This window comes from Cololabis saira, chromosome 17 (genome assembly GCF_033807715.1).
Source record: "Cololabis saira isolate AMF1-May2022 chromosome 17, fColSai1.1, whole genome shotgun sequence".
NCBI lineage: Eukaryota > Metazoa > Chordata > Actinopteri > Beloniformes > Belonidae > Cololabis > Cololabis saira.
Window position 1 is genome coordinate 13,328,316 of NC_084603.1, and position 17,831 is coordinate 13,346,146.

The 17,831-nt window shown below is 36.9% G+C and overlaps 2 protein-coding genes across 3 annotated transcripts in view; one reads left to right on the forward strand and one right to left on the reverse strand.

Moving 5' to 3' along the window:
- thada (THADA armadillo repeat containing) overlaps positions 1-5,363 on the reverse strand; it is a 154,561-nt gene extending 149,198 nt beyond the window's left edge. For both annotated transcript variants that reach the window (XM_061745696.1, XM_061745695.1), the window contains exons 1-2: positions 5,010-5,363; positions 733-839 (exon numbers count right to left, since the gene is read on the reverse strand). In XM_061745696.1, coding sequence (XP_061601680.1) covers positions 733-839; positions 5,010-5,082 — 180 coding nt within the window. In that variant the 5' untranslated portion in view covers positions 5,083-5,363. The remainder of the gene's footprint in view (positions 1-732; positions 840-5,009) is intronic.
- Positions 5,364-11,644: 6,281 nt separating this feature from the next.
- Positions 11,645-17,831, forward strand: part of plekhh2 (pleckstrin homology domain containing, family H (with MyTH4 domain) member 2) — a 59,149-nt gene continuing 52,962 nt past the window's right edge. The window contains exons 1-2 of the mRNA XM_061745364.1: positions 11,645-11,778; positions 15,335-15,462. Of these exons, the coding sequence (XP_061601348.1) occupies positions 15,337-15,462 (126 nt within the window). The 5' untranslated portion in view covers positions 11,645-11,778; positions 15,335-15,336. The remainder of the gene's footprint in view (positions 11,779-15,334; positions 15,463-17,831) is intronic.

The window sequence follows — 17,831 nt, forward strand, 5'->3', positions numbered from 1 at the left end:
AAAAATAAATGCTAAGCTACATCATGGAAAGACAGCGTGAGGACGAATTCTAAGAAAGGGGACCAAGCCTTTATACATTTTTGGCGAGATTTGAATCTGTTCTATCCGAGCTTTTTTTTTTTTTTTTTTTTTTTTTTTAAAGATTTTTTGGGCTCTAGTGGCCCTTTATTGAAGATACAGACTGGAAAGGGGTAGAGAGAGAGAGAATGGGGACGACACGCAGCAAAGGTGCGCAGGCCGGGATTCGAACCTGCGACCGCTGCAGGAGGAGGACTAGTAGCCTCAGTATATGAGCCGCTGCTTAACCCACTGCGCCACCGAGCGGCCCATATCCGAGCTTTTCTAAAAGGTATAAAAGATATCACATCTTTGACCCATTCCGTGAATGTTGGGGGTTTGCTATGAGAGAAGAAAATGCAATAAAATTGGCTTGAGGAGAGGCAACTGGTGCATCATCCGTGGGAACTCCAAATATAGCAGTCATAGGATTGGGTTCAATAATTATATGACAAAAGGTCGAGAAGGCATCGAAAATATTCTTCCAAAATGTTGTCAAAGACGTGCATTCCCAAAACATATGCCCAAGAGAGGCTCCAGGTGACATCTTACACAAGTAGGGTCAACATCAGGATGAATTTTAGATAGTTTTTCTCTCGAGAAATGCAAACGATGTATTATTTTTAATTGAATCAAACAATGTCTAAGACATAGAGGTGGTATGAATGCACAAACCTTCTTAACAAGCTGGATCTGCTGGACGGGATCCGTCAGCTGTAAACACGACCGCAGGGTCTGAGCGACCTGCCGGGCTTCATCTTCTCCATCGATGGAGAGGGATGCTGGGAAAAGTCAGGCCATTAAAATCAATAGTATCAGTTAGTGATGTTCAATACCTCCGATTTTCCTTTCCGATCCAATATTGAGTAAAAATCAGCCTGGAATCGGCGATACCGAATCGGTACCGATACATTGTGCAAACACACCTAATGTACCCCGTAAAACTAAAAAAGTCAGTGTATTTTAGATTGTTTAAGAATACAAGATAGAGCGCATTATCAATGAACGGGTCTATTTTCATACATCACACGCACCGGGTTTTAAGGCGCGTGATAAAACATATAAAGTGAAACAAAACAGTCTCGACTCGTTCACAATAACTGAGAATATCGTTCAGTTGTAACTAAATAAGAAAAATACTTTCACATCTTTAATCAGTCGTCTTCCACAAATACACCAATAAAAAGTGGAGGATGTAAGAGTCCTATTCTCTGATTGGTTCATCCTTGCCAGCAATAGACACCTGAAGCTAATGTGAGGGTGATATAAAAGAAAAAAACTAAACAGGTTTCAAATAGTGATGTTCAATACCAACAATTTCCTTTCCAATCCGATATTGAGTGAAATTCAGGCTGGTATCAGCAATACTGATTCGATATGGATACATTGTGCAAATACATCTAATGTAGCGGTACATTTAAAAAAAAATTGGTGTATTTTAGATAGTTTAAGGATATCAAAGTCACTTATTTAGCTATTTATTTTAAAGTCAGAAGTATACTGAGGTAGCCGCCTCATTCACAATACAGCCTGAGCTGTTATAACAGAAAAACCAGCGTTTTAAAAAGATGTTTATCACTAAAAAAAGATCCTAAGTAAAATATTAAAACCATTAAAATGAATAAACAAAAATAAGAATTTCTATAAAAATGAAAAAAACAGCATGTCATTTAGACAGAATCTGAATAGTTTAGTTACTTTCCATCGTATTCCTGTTAATGATATAGATTACCACAAGTATCAATATTTTCATTTGAGAATTGATTTTAGAGCAAACAGATCTGGTATCTGAAGTATTGATATTTCAGTATTGAGCCACACATGACTAGTATCAGTAAGTCAGACAGCTCAGACTGACATGCATGTTGTCATAAATATAACCTATGGCAAGCCGTTTTAACATTTAATGGCTAAGTTTGACTATCCGGAATTAACATTGCAGATATCTACAACTGCATTTTGACTAGTCGTAATTACATTGTGACCTGTCAGAATTGTCATTCAAGATATCTATAAAGTCATTTTGACTAGTCAAAACTCTAATTCAAGATATCTGTAATAACATTTTGACTAGGCAGAATGGAAGTTAAAGATATCTCCAATTTGAAATGTCTCTAATTAAAATTCATTTCAAGATATCTATAACTTGATTACGGATATCTACAGTTAAATTATGACTATCCGTAATTCCAGTTTGAGATATCTACAACGTCATTTTGGCTAGTCATAATTCCAGTTTAAGATATCTACAACTTCGTTCTGACTAGTCAAAACTTAATTAAAAGGACGATGTAGATATCTTGAATTGAGGGGAATTAAAGATATCTTGAACTGGAATTATGACTAGTCAGAATTAAATTGTAGACATCTGAAACTGGAATTACAGTTAGTCGTAATTCAGTTGCAGATATCCGTAATTCACATTGCAGATATCTGCAACTGAATTGTAGATATCTCTAATCAAAAACCCCATACACATGAAAGGCAAAAGTGACGTCATTTGTCCAGAATGACGTTGTTAAGACAAGATAAGATAAGATAATCCTTTAATAGTTCCACAGAGGGGAAATTTGCAGTTTACAGCAGCAAAGGGGATAGTGCAAAAACAAGAGGCATCAATAGAAATGACATATATTGACATATATTGATATCTGAAATGACAATTGTGGACAGGAAGAATGTAAATGTAGATATCTGAAATGCTCTTTTTGACTAGGAAGAATGGAATTGCGGATATCTGCAACACATATCCAGTCTAGCTGTTAAATATTAAAACGGCTTGCCATCTGTCTGACCGCCCCTTAGATGTTGTTAAGAGAGTACGGTATTTGGGTCACATCAAAAATTAGGATCTTTGTGATGATGAAGACATCCAGCGTCAGTGCTGTCAGCTCTATGCTCAGGCCAATATGCTGCTCGTAGATTCCATATGTGCACAGCTGATGTTAAGGTAAATCTATTTATCTACACAGCTCACCTTTGGTGTAATTAAACCACAGCCAAGCTAAAGAAGTTGCAGGTAGCATATAATGATGCGTTCAGGATCCTCCTTAAGCTTCCAAGATGAACAAGTGCAAGCACTTTATTTGTTAATTGTTATGTCCCCACCTTCCATGCTCTGCTGAGGAATTTTATGTTTAAATTTATGTGTCGACTCCATGAGTCAGAAAATTGTCTAATAACTGCACTCACTAACATCAAATGGTAGCACTCTCATGCAGGTAGCAAAGATTGGTTTAAGTTTCAGTTGAAACAATATCTTTTAAAATTTAATGAATTATGATTTGACATTTAGAAGGAACAAAGTGAAGGTTGAATAGAATTATAGGTAGTGCAAACCCTATCATAATAAAGGTGAAAAATGGTCAAAGAATTCTAAGATATGGTCATTTCAGGCAGGTATTGGTTATGAAGGTGTTTTTTTTTTATTTCATTTCTATGTATTTATGTCTGAGAATGATGGTGATTTAGTTCTCCTTTGTATTGATTGTGACTGAGGGAGTTGTGTCCATTATTGTTTTGTTTGAGATGCACTACAGTGGCAGCGGTGGATGTATGGAATAAATTAGATAGGGATTTGAAATTATGTAGAACCTTAACCTTATTTACATTACAAACATAGAAAAGAAGGATGATTTCTTTATATCAAATTAATGAGTGGTGATGCTTACTATGTTGATTTGGGTATTTATTTAATTAGTGATTTGATTTTTTAAGGATGAAGGTAACACGTAGACTGCACCTTTATTTTTTAATTTTTTTTTATTTCTTGAGGAATTTTTGTTATCCCCGTGGAGGCAATTTGTTTTACTGTCAGTCTTTTCTCTTACTTCTTGCTTTCATCTCATTACTTTAATCTTTTTGAGGGTAGGCAAATAATAAGCTTTGCTTCAGCCTACACCTTTTTCGGTCTACATGGTATTTGTATATTGGAATTTTTTTGTAATGTTTTCTTTGAACAGTGTATTCGTTTTCTTGTTGTCATTTTTATTCTTTTTTTTTGTGATGACATGACCGAAATAAACTAAACTAGTAAACTAGTTTGTCATGTATAATGTATGTCTGTTATGTATTAAGTGTTAATTTGTGTGTATGTCGGACCCCAGGGAGAATAGCTAATGCTGTGGCTAATACTAATGGGGATCGTAAATAAAACAAAAACAAACAAACAGAGTGAAACAAGGTACACATCTGGACTATGGAAACACTGGAACAGGTGTTTGCATGTATTTTAAGGTGTGACCTGTCATTTTTATGTATTTTATATGGAACCTTTTGAGTCTGTAATCAGGGGTGCAGATCCGATGTCAGGATTGGGGGGGACACCAACGTGATTTTAATTTTAAATTTTTTGTCAATATGCAACTCATACCATGCCATACATTGGTAAAGGCTCGCCAAAAAATACTGCACAGGGAATCATTTATTGTGCTTATCTTTCTTGTTTATTTGTCCTAAACAGCCAACAGTGTGTGTCACTGCTTACTTAACTGTTATATTCGTAAATTATAATTTTAAGGGTTTTGGGCATGTAGTGTCTACTCATCTCAAATTCTTCTCACCATCTCACTTTTATCCTACGGGACTACTTTATGCACGATCAATTGATATATGGATGAAATATGGAGCCCTAAACAAGTTGTTGCTAACTGATCCTGTTTTAACACAGTTATGGTGGTAAACAGTTCTAAAAAAAAAAAAAAAAGGATCCATTGCTTTCATTCTGTACACCTCAAAACGCACAGTGGATGTATAATTTTTTTAGAAATATATTTTTAATAAATATTCTACATATTCAACCTTTAAGTCTGAAAATACATTTGTTCAATTTTCCCCCCCCCGGGATCTACACCCATGTCTGTAATAAAGTATTTATTCATTCATTAATTCCATAATAACCTGCAGCAGTAATATTTATTCCATGTCACTAAACACACGTGTTGTCTCCTCACCTATGAGCATGCGCAGTTTGTCCTCGTCCAGTTCCACAGCCTCTACTTTAGCAGTTTTCTTCTTCACCACCATGACTCCGTAGCAGTAAAATAAAACGTAATTAAATGTTCAGTTAGATACTTAAAAGGACCATCTTCTGTGTGATACTTTTTAGTTTTTAGTTTGTTTGGTCCTGCTGCCAGATGCAGTGTTAGCCCTCTCACTGCTAGCTCTTCTAAAAACGACTTTACAGCCAGAAAAACACCTTAAATATCAAACAAAGCAAACATTACATTAGTAACAAGGCTCACGGTTTGATGTTTACTTTAAACAAAAAAGGAGGTATTCAGCTCAGTTCAGCATGTGGTTTATCTTTTCTGTTCCAGCTGAGAAGCTGAGCTTCTGAAATACAACATCCGGCGGTACTTCCGGTGTTTTTCAAAATAAAAGACACACTCAAGAAGAAGAAGCAGCTTTATTGGCCAAGTTTGAACCTGCCAGACAGGGAATTTGTTGTCGGTTGTTTCGCTCACTGAACCCACATTTAAATAGTTACAAACATTAAATAGACAAATGTAGCTCTTATTAACATATATACAATTAAAAAAAAGTGAAAGGTGCAGCAGTATGAGGTAGATATGGTTATTGAAAGGTGCATTGTTACAACATATGATTGTGGTTATTATTATTATTATTATTATTATTATTATTATTATTATTATTATTATTATTATTATTATTATTATTATTATTATTATTATTATTATTATTATTATTATTATAATCATCATCATCATCATCATCATCATCATCATCATTATTATTATTAATATTGTTATTATTATTATTATTATTATTTCACAGTGATTGATTACTCCCAATTAAGTCCAATTATAAATATACAATAGAAAACAAGACGGATTAATTGATGAAAAACAACCAATTTATTTCTTTTATGAGAATTATTTATTTACATATTATGCAAACTAGTCAGAATCAGGTTTATTGGCCAAGTCAGGTCAAACAAGACCGGGAATTTGAGTCCGGTTATTTCGCTCACTGTACAGTAAATAGACAAATGTAGCTCTTATTAACATATATACAATTAAAAAAAAGTGAAAGGTGCAGCAGTATGAGGTAGACATGGTTAATGAAAGGTGCATTGTTACAGCATATAAATGAGTGATGGTTTCTAGTTCCAAGTTGCAAAAAGTGCAGTTGTTTTCAATATTTAAGAATTTAGAAAAATATACATTTGTGGGATATATAGTGTGGATAATTTTAATGGGAACCTCTTTTATTTTATTGGAGATACAATACTTATAATGCAATGTCCAGGCCTTCTTCCACTCAGTGTCCATAAAGATGTTATCCCAGAATGCCTTCCCTCCAGGAGTTATTTTCCTTTTCTTTTCATGAAATGTATTACGTATATGTTTGTTGTTGCACTTTAAATCCAATATATCAAGTCCATTTATGATTAGCAGGGGTTTTATTCTCAGCCTTTCTTGATACTGATAGTGACTTCTGATCAGGAGAGAAAGACCAGTAGGGATTGACACCTTTTTTTCCAAACTTTATTGAAAAACTGCAGGAATACAGAGATTCATTTTGTATATAAAATAAAATCTTTCTCAGTGTAGATATTTACAATTGGATAATACAAATATAAAAATATAAGAAAACATATAAATTACAATAAAATAAGGCACAAAATAACTCCTTACTGGACCCTGAAAGTCGTGATTCTTCTTCAGAGCGTCTAGAAACCTGGTTTTCTGCAGGTTCTAATAAACATGGGCTTTAAAACTTCTATTAAAGCAACAATTCTACTTCCTGTTAGTGCATGTAAACGTACTGAGTGTGTACTACATACTGCAGTATGTACTACATACTGCATACTACATACTGCATACTACATACTGCATACTACATACTGCATACTACATACTACATACTGCATACTACATACTGCATACTACATACTGCATACTACATATTGTATGTAGTGTACGGTATGTAGTATACGGTATATAGTATGCAGTATGTAGTATACGGTATATAGTATGCAGTATGTAGTATACGGTATGTAGTATACAGTATGTAGTCTATGGTATGAAGTATGCAGTATGTAGTATGCAATATGTAATATGCAGTATGTAAGATGCAGTACGTAGTATACGGTATGTAGTATGCAGTATGTGGTATGTCGTATGAAGTATGCAGTATGTAGTATACGGTATGTAGTATGCAGTATGTAGTATGCAGTATGTAGTATACGGTATGTAGTATGCAATATGTAGTATGCAGTATGTAGTATACGGTATGTAGTATGCAGTATGTAGTATGTAGTATACGGTATGTAGTATGCAGTATGTAGTATGCAGTATGTAGTATGCAATATGTGATATGCGGTATGTAAGATGCAGTACGTAGTATAGGTATGTAGTATGCAGTATGTAGTATGTAGTATGCAGTATGTAGTATGCAATATGTAATATGCGGTATGTAAGATGCAGTACGTAGTATGCAGTATGTAGTATGCAGTATGTAGTATGCGGTATGTAGTATGCAGTTTGTAGTATGCAGTATGTAGTATACGGTATGTAGTATGCAATATGTAGTATACGGTATGTAGTATGCAGTGTGCAGTATGTAGTATGTAGTATGCAGTATGTAGTATACGGTATGTAGTATGCAGTATGCAGTATGTAGTATGTAGTATGTAGTATGCAGTATGTAGTATGCAATATGCAGTATGCAGTATGCAGTATGTAGTATGTAGTATGCAGTATCCAGTATGTAGTATGCAGTATGTAGTATGCAGTATGTAGTATGCAATATGTAATATGCGGTATGTAAGATGCAGTACGTAGTATAGGTATGTAGTATGCAGTATGCAGTATGTAGTATGCAGTATGTAGTATGCAGTATGTAGTATGCAGTATGTAGTATGCAATATGTAGTATGCAGTATGTAGTATGCAGTATGTAGTATGCAGTATGTAGTACACACTCAGTACGTTTACATGCACTAACAGGAAGTAGAATTGTTGCTTTAATAGAAGTTTTAAAGCCCATGTTTATTAGAACCTGCAGAAAACCAGGTTTCTAGACGCTCTGAAGAAGAATCACGACTTTCAGGGTCCAGTTGGACCAGGGCTGGTGTCGGACCCGGCTCCGGACCCTAAAGGTCCCTAAAGCTGTGTAATGCTTGCTGACCTGATATTCTTTGGCAGGTTTTGGTCGAGCATATCTGTACTCTTGCTCAGGTGTCTTAAGACTTGGTCCACTGTACCGGTCACAGCAGAAGTGAATAATCTCTGTGCCGGCAGGCACATCATTCAGTAGCAGACTATGGTATCGCCCAGCGATTGTTCCAAACCTTTCAGCTTTCAGGAAAGACCAATGGCGTATGGCATACATGGCATCAACAACTACTGCTGTTTTTCGGTGTTCTTTAGGCAGGTCAGGGACGCATGCAACATTGGTCTCTTCTTTCAGGACATTCACAAGGCGTGCCTTGGTACCTGTTCGCATCCTGCCATCTTCCTGGAAGAGGCAAGGGGGGAAGTCACTGCACTCGTGGTTGCCTATAAAGTCAACGATGTTGAGTTCTCCACCACTGGCTATGATTTGGGTCATGCGCAGGAGGGCAGTTATTTCATTGCTCTTGCCAGGTGCTGAAGATTTTCCCTTACACTTTTTGGATTTGGTGTTTTGCGTGTGGAAAGTGTTGAGCTTCATTATACTTGTCTTTTTCTGATCACTGGACAGTGACTCACACAATGCCTTCAGACCCAGTTCTTTGACACGGATCAAGTCATCCTTGACTGTACAATCAGCACACTGTCCCGTAGATATGTTGATTATGGATGGTGTTGTCACTGTAAACGGGTTAGTCTCCACTGCTGCCATGACCTTGACTACCATCTCTGCATCGCGGGTTACACAGCCTTAAACCAGACTCATGGTGTGGGCTGGATGAGTGGAGGTGGAGCATTGACTTCAGCTCTGCAGAGCCAGCTGCAGTGAGTGGTTTTGTATAGACCCATTTTGCCCGTAATACCATACATTATTTATTATGACTGCAGCCATATTGACATTGACAACATAGAAATGAAAGCTCAAACTGACCAAATTCAAGTTCACATTGCTTAAAAAGCAGATTATTTGCCATAACAGTTAGCTGTCACTATAAAAATCCATAGAAAAGCTCCTTTTCAGGGGTGTCCGTGTTGGAAATATGCAAATTAAAGGTCCAGATACACCCAATCATAAAAATAAGTATTCCAATGGTTTTCTCATGCTCTGAAACCATGAAACAGACACCAAGTTTGCATTTCTAGCCCATTTGGTTCAAAAGTTATCACCAAGCTATGTTTTGATAAGTGGCCAATATTAAGGTGCCCATATTGAATTTCCAGCAAAAAATTGACCAGGTAGTCCATATAGGTTGTGTTCCTACTGGGTCATAGGTATTATTTCTGGTGGATTACCTTTTATAGCAGGGCAAATGCAGCACACTAAGAAAACAGGGGACTTGCCCCCCGGGTATATTTCTTTTTGTGGAGAAAAGTTGTGGACATAACATAATTTCCAGGAGAGTAAAGTCTGTTGATAAAACTTTGAAAGTTTTAGTGGTAATTTAGAAATTGTAAAGTTGCAGCTCATATGAAACTCTAAGCCTCCAACATTCTTAAATATATTGTGTGGAATGAAGTTCCATAGCGACACTGGTACTTCCAAACATCTTTTAAGCCATTTAACTTTAAAGGTGGAATTTAAATGAAAAGAATTCAAAATTTCCAAACCGCCTTCTGCTCTCTCTAACTCAAGGATTTCTTTCTTTAAGTTGTGGTGTCTGTTCTTCCAAACAAAACTGATAAATAATCGATTGATTTTCTTACAGATTGCCTCATTAAGAAAAAGTGATAGGGCAGGATATACAAACCTAGATACACCTTGAGTCTTTGATAATAATACGCTCCCAAAGATGGAGAGGTGTCTCTGCAGCCACATATTAAAAATTGCCTTAGTTTTTTTAATTTTTGGGAGAAAAGTAGGGATTGACTCTTTTTTTTTATATTAGTAAGTAAATTATATATCAAAATAAAATAGAAGGATGAGCTTTAAGGAGGAAAAATAAATAAAAACAAAAGATTAGGAAATATCATCATATTTTTCACATAAGCTTCTTGTTTTAACCGCTTTGGGGTTTGTGCTCTATTTAGCAATAATTAAGAAAAGGTTGATTAAATATACTTTTTCTAGGCTTGTCATATCATTTTTTGATACACCAAATAGTACATGTTGAATGCTCAACTTAAAGGAAGAATCAACTTTAGCATTTATAAAATTATTAAGGTCAATCCAGAGAACATGAGTATATGTGCAATTCCAGAATAAGTAAGATATTGTTTCATCCACATTACCACAAAAAGAAAAGAGATTGGTCTTGACTGGATAGCATATATGAAGTATTTTAAAAGTAACCTCTCTTACTTTGTCTGTAATAATACATTTTCTTGACGAGACCCGTGTGTTTTTCCAATCTATCTCATTATATAAATCATTCCAATAGAAAACTGCTGCAGGTTCAGAAACAATATCTCTCTGTATAATATTATATCTAATGCAATGATTCGTAGCTTTATCACTTAGTAAAGGGCAAATATTATCAATATATATGTCATCAGGATTCAACCTTGGAATAATACACTTTTTAAGTAGGGATTGATTCTTGTTTTTAATAAACTTTATTAGCAAATCTTGTTATACAAACATCAACAAGGTGGAACAGCACATACAATTATGAGTAAATTATAAAAATATCTAGTATAAATAAAAAGTCATATTATAGATAATGAAGGTAACAGTCATAATAATAATAATAATAATAATAATAATAATAATAATAATAATAATAATAATAATAATTATTATTATTATTATTATTATTATTATTATTATTATTATTATTATTATAATAACAATAATAATAATAATAATAATAATAATAATAATAATAATAATAATAATAATAATAATAATAATAAAAGATAATAATAAAGATGAGTAAGTAAATAAATAGAGAATAAAATAAATACATAAATAAATAAAACAGGAGAATAAAACAGGTATGAGGAATAGAACTAGATGCATAGAAAACAATAAGAAAAGGTCAAGACAGTTATAAATAAAAGGTTAGTCAGAGGATACAGGGAAAAACTTTTCATAGTTGATTAAAAACATATTGCTTTTTTTGTTGTTTATCAAATGAAGAGATTGAATGAGATAATTTAATTTTAGAAGAAAAGGGGCTAATTTAGGAGTAGCACCAGCAAATTTTTGTTTGTGAATAAAGAATTTAGCATAAATAATGATAAAATTCAAGTAGGGATTGACTCATCCCCTGGCCAGGACTTTCTATGAAGTCACTTCCTGACATTTATTACGCCTGGCTGCTGGCCATAAAGCGGCGCTCCGGACTCTGATTGGTGAGCGACGCATGTCAATCAAAACACACATACCATCCGCCTCCACGGAGAGACCCACCCTCCTGGGACGTGATTGGACGCTTTCCAATAAGCCCCGCCCCTAAAAAAAAAGCCCCGTCTCCAACTTTTCGCCTGCGAGCTGGAATGAAAACCTCAGAGAAGGAGAGAAAGTGACAGTTTTTCAGGTTTGAATCAGCTTTTCCTCCGCAGAAGTTACAAGAACACCGGCCTCATTGGACTCGATATGGCCTGAAATCACACAAAGTGTGTTTTACGTCGATAAACTTCAGGTAAGCACCAAAGATGGGATGGAAATTGACCTATTTGTTTTATTCAAAGGGAGCAATAGTTGCGTGTGACTCTTTTAGGAGATTTTTTTTCCTCAATAAGAATTATTTTGTTTTTCTTGTCAATATATATTGTTCATACCATTTTACTTTAAGCCTCTAAATTGTGAAAAATTATAGTTTTTACATATAAAGAGTCTTAAAAGAGTAATTCCGCCCTAGTGGTGACAGTTTAAGGAGGCTTCACTCATCAGACCCACATCCATGAATCCTAATACATAATATTAGAAATATTATTATTATTATTATTATTATTATTATTATTATTATTATTATTATTATTATATGCCATTCTTTTATCTTAAAAATACACAGCTTATTTTGGGGTGTAAATCTACTTGAAATGATTGCAGGGACATTTTTTGCAGTGGAGAAAAAGTGTTTGATTATGTTACTTCTTAAAAGTATAACTATGTAATAATATTAAAATGTCCTCAGTGTGTAGTGAAAGGTTTTTTAGTACAATTTGTGGAGTCATTGGCAGACTTTTTGTCTAAAACAAAAAGCATTTGAGCATCAAGGTTGGGTTAAATGGAAAAGCTGAGGCCCATTCAGCCAGACCGCAATAACACTGACCCTGATCAGCGGTGAGTCAAAGGAAAAACACCATCACCAGCAGATATAGACAAACCCACACATTGTGTGTGTGTTTTGTTCTCTTTCTTTTTTTTCATTGTGTGAAAAAAGATAATATTGATCATTGGGGGTCGGCTATATGTGCAGCTAATCATCAGTTCAGTTCAGCAGGTTTGCAGATCTCTGTAAAAGTCGATGTTTTGGGATTTTTGCTGCAACAAACTGCTGGAAGTTGGTGTCACCTGTTGATGGAGAATTCACCTGCATGTAAACGCAAGAAGAAAAGATATAAGTAATGGTTTTAGAGGAGTAATTGTTGCTGCACATCAGTTTAGAGCCATTTCCATAAAAAAGGGGATTAGATAGTTCTGCAGAGAGAAAGATCATTCAAAAAGTAGAAAACATTCAAAACATTTTCCAATCTTGTCAGGAGTAGACACCCCAGCAATTGTTTATCCTTTTTTTAAATAATATTCAGATAAAACATAGAATAAGTATAAGTACTGTAAAGAAAAAGCCCATCTTGTAGTTATTTAGTTGAGCATGAATATCTCTGTGGACCTAAACGTCTCGAGGCAAATATGAGCACATATGTCCAACAGCTGATGCTGGAGTTCTTCAGCAAATCTACATCAGAACGGCTGAAGAATAAAGCTTCAAGGTTATAAAATGGTTTAATATAACTCCACACCTCAAACCTGGCCTGAAAAGGAAGTAGGAAAAGGAAATGCCTTATTTTTGTTGAACAAATAATGACACAAAAGCTATCTTTTTCTGAAATATAGCTGCGTGTTGTTGTATTTTCCTGAAACATAAAAGTAATCAGACGGTTCTTTTTAAGTTTTTATTCCTCACAATAAAAAAGGGGGAAATTGCTTTTGTGCAATGTAAATTATATTGACATTGCATCAATTTCAGATAAATAAGTAGCTTTTTTTAAGAGAAATATTTAAAATCTTAGCTAAAGGGCACTGCTGCAGGATATAGAAGATAAATAATAATACATATCCCTAGGCAGATAAGTGCACCTTCAGTATGGTCGCCAACAAATCGACGTATTTGGTAAATTAAAGAACCCACGCGGTTGAACTGTAAGCTCTATGGTAAGATATTTCTGTGTCCCATCTGCCTGCATCATGCTGCATTGGGTTCCCTTCATGTTGTTTTGTTTTGTGGCGTAAGACCTCTTTTCTTTGTTGCCTTCGTCGGTGTTTACCGCAGTAAACAGGCAGCAGAAAGGAGGCCGTGGAGCCGGTTTACGGCCTCCCTCCCTCCACACATGGTTGCAGTCTGTTTGGGTAATGACAGGTTATTACTGGAGGAGAGGAACCCAGGCTCTCCGTCTTCCACTCCTCTCCATCAGAGGCCTCCACAAGGCGCTCAGATCTATTTTCTGTCTCTGTGTTTACCGCCTGTTTTTCTCGAGTCAGCTGCTGGAAACTGCCATGTAAGTCTGCTCCTGGGAGGCTGTCGAGGCGTTTCGGTACCAATAGAGGCGGGTTTTGTTTTCCTGTTTGGCCAAGGAAACGATACGCCCAAATACGCCCGCAGTGGTTCAGCTGGACTCAACCCTGGAAAATGTCAGGTGCCGGCGGGTGGCACAACATCTGCTCAACAGCCGGCGTCCGTTTGAACCCATGTTTTGTTGTCTATTTCTGATATTGTACAGTTTTATACATGTTTTTTTTACAACATCTACTCAAAAATTTCATCTAAATCTCAGCTCAGTCTGTACGGAAGAGTATTAGGGTGAAAAAAAAGAGAAAAAAGAGAAAAATTGTTTAGAGGGGAAGATTTTTTTTTTATTGTGCACTTCGAGAAAAAAGGCGAAGTGTCGAGAAAAAAGTCGAAATGTCGAGAAAAAAAGTTGAAATGTTGTGATTAATGTTGAAATACTATTTTGAGAAAAAAGTTTAAATGTCGAGAATAATGTTGAAATAAAATTTCGAGAAAAAATTTGAAATGTCGAGAATGAAGTCGAAATTTCGAGAATAAAGTCGAAATTTCTTGAATTAAGTCAAAATTTCAAGAATAAAGTTGAATTACAATTTCATGAATAAAGTCGAAATGTCGAGATTAATGTTGAAATACAATTTCAAGAATAAAGTCAAAATTTCATGAATAAAGTCGAAATGTCGACATTAAAGGTATTGTGACATCATTTTTAACATGCTTTTAACACTATTAAAAGTCTTGGCCAACATCCCTCAAATGTGTCTAAAAGAGTGTAACAATAAAAACTTCACTCTAGTACTCTTTTCCTGGATTTTTATTACAGTGTTTTTTTGCGCCGTGAAAAATGCTTCCTTTCCCCCTTTCCTGTCAATCATTGCTCCGCTCCTCCTCCAAACCTCCTCCTCCTCCAGCCATACGCTCACAGCGGCGTCGGAGAGTTAAGCCGGGAGCGACAGGCGAAGCATGCACGGAAAAGCAGGAGGGCGAACCACAGCAAACAATCATAAAAATAAAGGCATGCAAGCAGCACTGTCCCCTTATCTTAAGTCCAGTCAGTGGCCGCGGGTCTTCTTAGCAGTTTTCCTCCGGTGATTAGAACAAAAGAGGCTCTAAACAGCTCCGTGTTAAGCCTGATTTATGGTTCCGCGTTAAATCGACGCAGAGCCTACGCCGTAGGGTTCAGCGACGCCGCGTCGCCGCGCAACCCTTCGCCGTAGGCTCTGCGTCGATTTAACTCGGAACCATAAATCAGCCTTTATGGTGCGCTGGAGAGGAGAGGAGGCAGGGAGCTGGGTGGAGGGGGCGGTGATTTAGCGGGTCTATACGTAACGGCCCGCCACATTTTCTCGAAATGCATAATGAAAAAAAAATCTTCCTCCTCTAAAATATTATTTAAATTTTTCTCCTGCCTGGCCCTGATCCTCTTCCGTACAGTCTGACTGCTGTCTGTCTGCGTCCTCATCTACAGGAATGATGGCGGAGGGTGAGGACACGATGAACCAGGAGGACTGGAAGGAGAAGTGCTTGGTTCTGGAGGCGCTGCTCATGAAGTTCAGGGTCCAGATCATCAAGATCCGAGAACTCACAGGGGATAAGGTTGGTTTGAGGGGATTCCTCTCATTCAGGCTCTGGAAGAAGTTTAGGACCCGTGTGTTTGCTGGTTTTAATCTTCCAAAGGTGGAATGGATGGATGGATGGATGGATGGATGGATGGATGGATGGATGGATGGATGGATGGATGGATGGATGGATGGATGGATGGATGGATACAGAGTTTTTATTTTGTAATCTTAATCATCGTTATCGTCTCATGACCAGCATTTTAGTTGCATCTCATCTCGTTTTCCTCAGGTGATAAAGGTTCGTTGACGACGATATTTAGTCATAATTTTCGTTGACGAAAGTAACTTTACGTGCTACTACTGATCATGTGATCATAGCGTCACATGACCAACATCTGTTCATGCCGTAATATGCATAGCTGTTGTCAAAGCGTCATATCGGATAGTATCGAGCACTTTGTGTACTACATTATTTTCGCAGTATGTAGAGTGCGATTTAAATTGAATTGTAGTCAATGATGGAAAAAAGTTATTATTTTGTATTTGGGGGTGTAGTTATTTTTTAGGGGTATTCACATTAAATGTTACGCTCTTATGTGTGATAACAGTTTTTTAACAATAATGCCACAAAAGGCTCCCAAGCGGCGCAGCATCCGCTAAAACATTACCCAGAATCACCAAAATAACAGGCCGCCGGTCTGCTATCACCAGAGAGATCCGGCGGTCGGCGGAATAAGAAACTCCTCCTCGTCCTTTTACGAGTTCAGCTCCGCTGCGAGATCCTTGAAGGGGATTTTGCAGTGACGTCCGTCGGCCCCCGCGCAGCTTTAAAACAACAAGCTCTTGTGGTGGGAGCCGGAGCGAAGGAAAAACACATCTGCAGGAGTCTCCGTGGCAACATGGAGACTCCAGAACATCGGCAGGTCTACGTATCGAGGAGACGGCCACCTGACAAGAAACCCACTTCACTTCCTGTAAATAACGAACAGAATCACATAAATGAGTCAACCGCTTTGGTTCGGATGCGTGTTTTTGTTGTAAAGTGCTGCTGAGAGAGTTGAACTTTGACTGAACTCTGGAGGCTCCTAGAAAATTAAACCGGTGATCTTCCACCCGCAGCAAAGTCTGGAGGATTACTGCTATTCTTCCTCAGATTCAGCACAAACAAACTGAAGGAAGGTTTAATGGAAGTCCAGGCCTCTGGAGGAGTTCCGGTCCGGCTCCCAGAATGCAGCAGTGGCTTTCTGTGTGTCTTTCTTTGATTTTAAATACGTTGGTGATGACTAGACTTGTAGTTCTCCAGACCGGTCTGGCTCTCAAGACCACTTTTTTATGGTCCTTGTCTTGTCTTGGTTTCGGCAGCCTTTGGTCTCGATCTCGGGTCTCTGGGTCTCTCCAGGTCTCAGACTCGGATCATTAAGATGCTGTTGCACCAAAGTGACAGAATCTGGTGATCAGCAGTTCTTCCCCTGTATTTAATTACAGTTTTGTGTTTATAACGGCCTTGTTTGAATAAATATATGAATAATATTTGCATATCGTTGTGATTGATTAAGCATCAGGTCCATTTCAGTGATGCTGATATACGGTGTAATCTGATTACTATAATGGTAAATAATGTAATTTAAATCTTTAATATTTAATATTCAGGTTTCATCTCCAAATTCAGTCCAATTTAAACCAGTAACATTTACTATTCATCCCTTTTCTGAGGTGGAGGGGGGTGTTGGAGCTGGTTATTCTGCTAGAGGACTTTGGGACTAGTTAGTAGTCGTGTCAATCCTTAAAAGCTCTGGAGTCAATCCTCCAATAGTGTAGAAATAGCGGTAGTGCAGTCGCCACACATATCTGATCTCAGCTGATGGATGAAAACATTTATAGTGAGTTCAACATCATCATCCACTTCTCTGTGTTATTGTGCTGCAGTTGAATACAAGCTCATATGGAAACTAGAACCAGGATGATGGAATACAATCACGCAGGATCAGGACATTACTAGGTTTATTTTTGGTCTTGAGCTGAACTAGTCTTGGACTTGGTCTTGGTCTTGACTTGGTCTTGATACTCTCTGGTGTTTAGTGTCTTGGTCTCGGTTTGACTACAAGTCTAGTGGTGACTCATTCGTCCAGGTCACGAGGTCCCATAGAGGTTTGAATCGAGGTAACTGGACTCCAAGTGTTCCAGGGTTTGGTTTTAAAGTTTTACTGAAGAATGTCAGGTACTGGTCCGTTTCTGATGCTTCATCGTGACCTAGTCCAGGTCTCTCAGGTCGTTCAGAAATGTTCTCATTCCAGAGTCAAGTGTAAACACTCTTAAACTAAATCGAATTAGGGCTTAAAATGTTTGTATTTGCTATGTCAGTTAAACGCTGGACGGACTTTTATACTTAGTCAGACTCTTAAG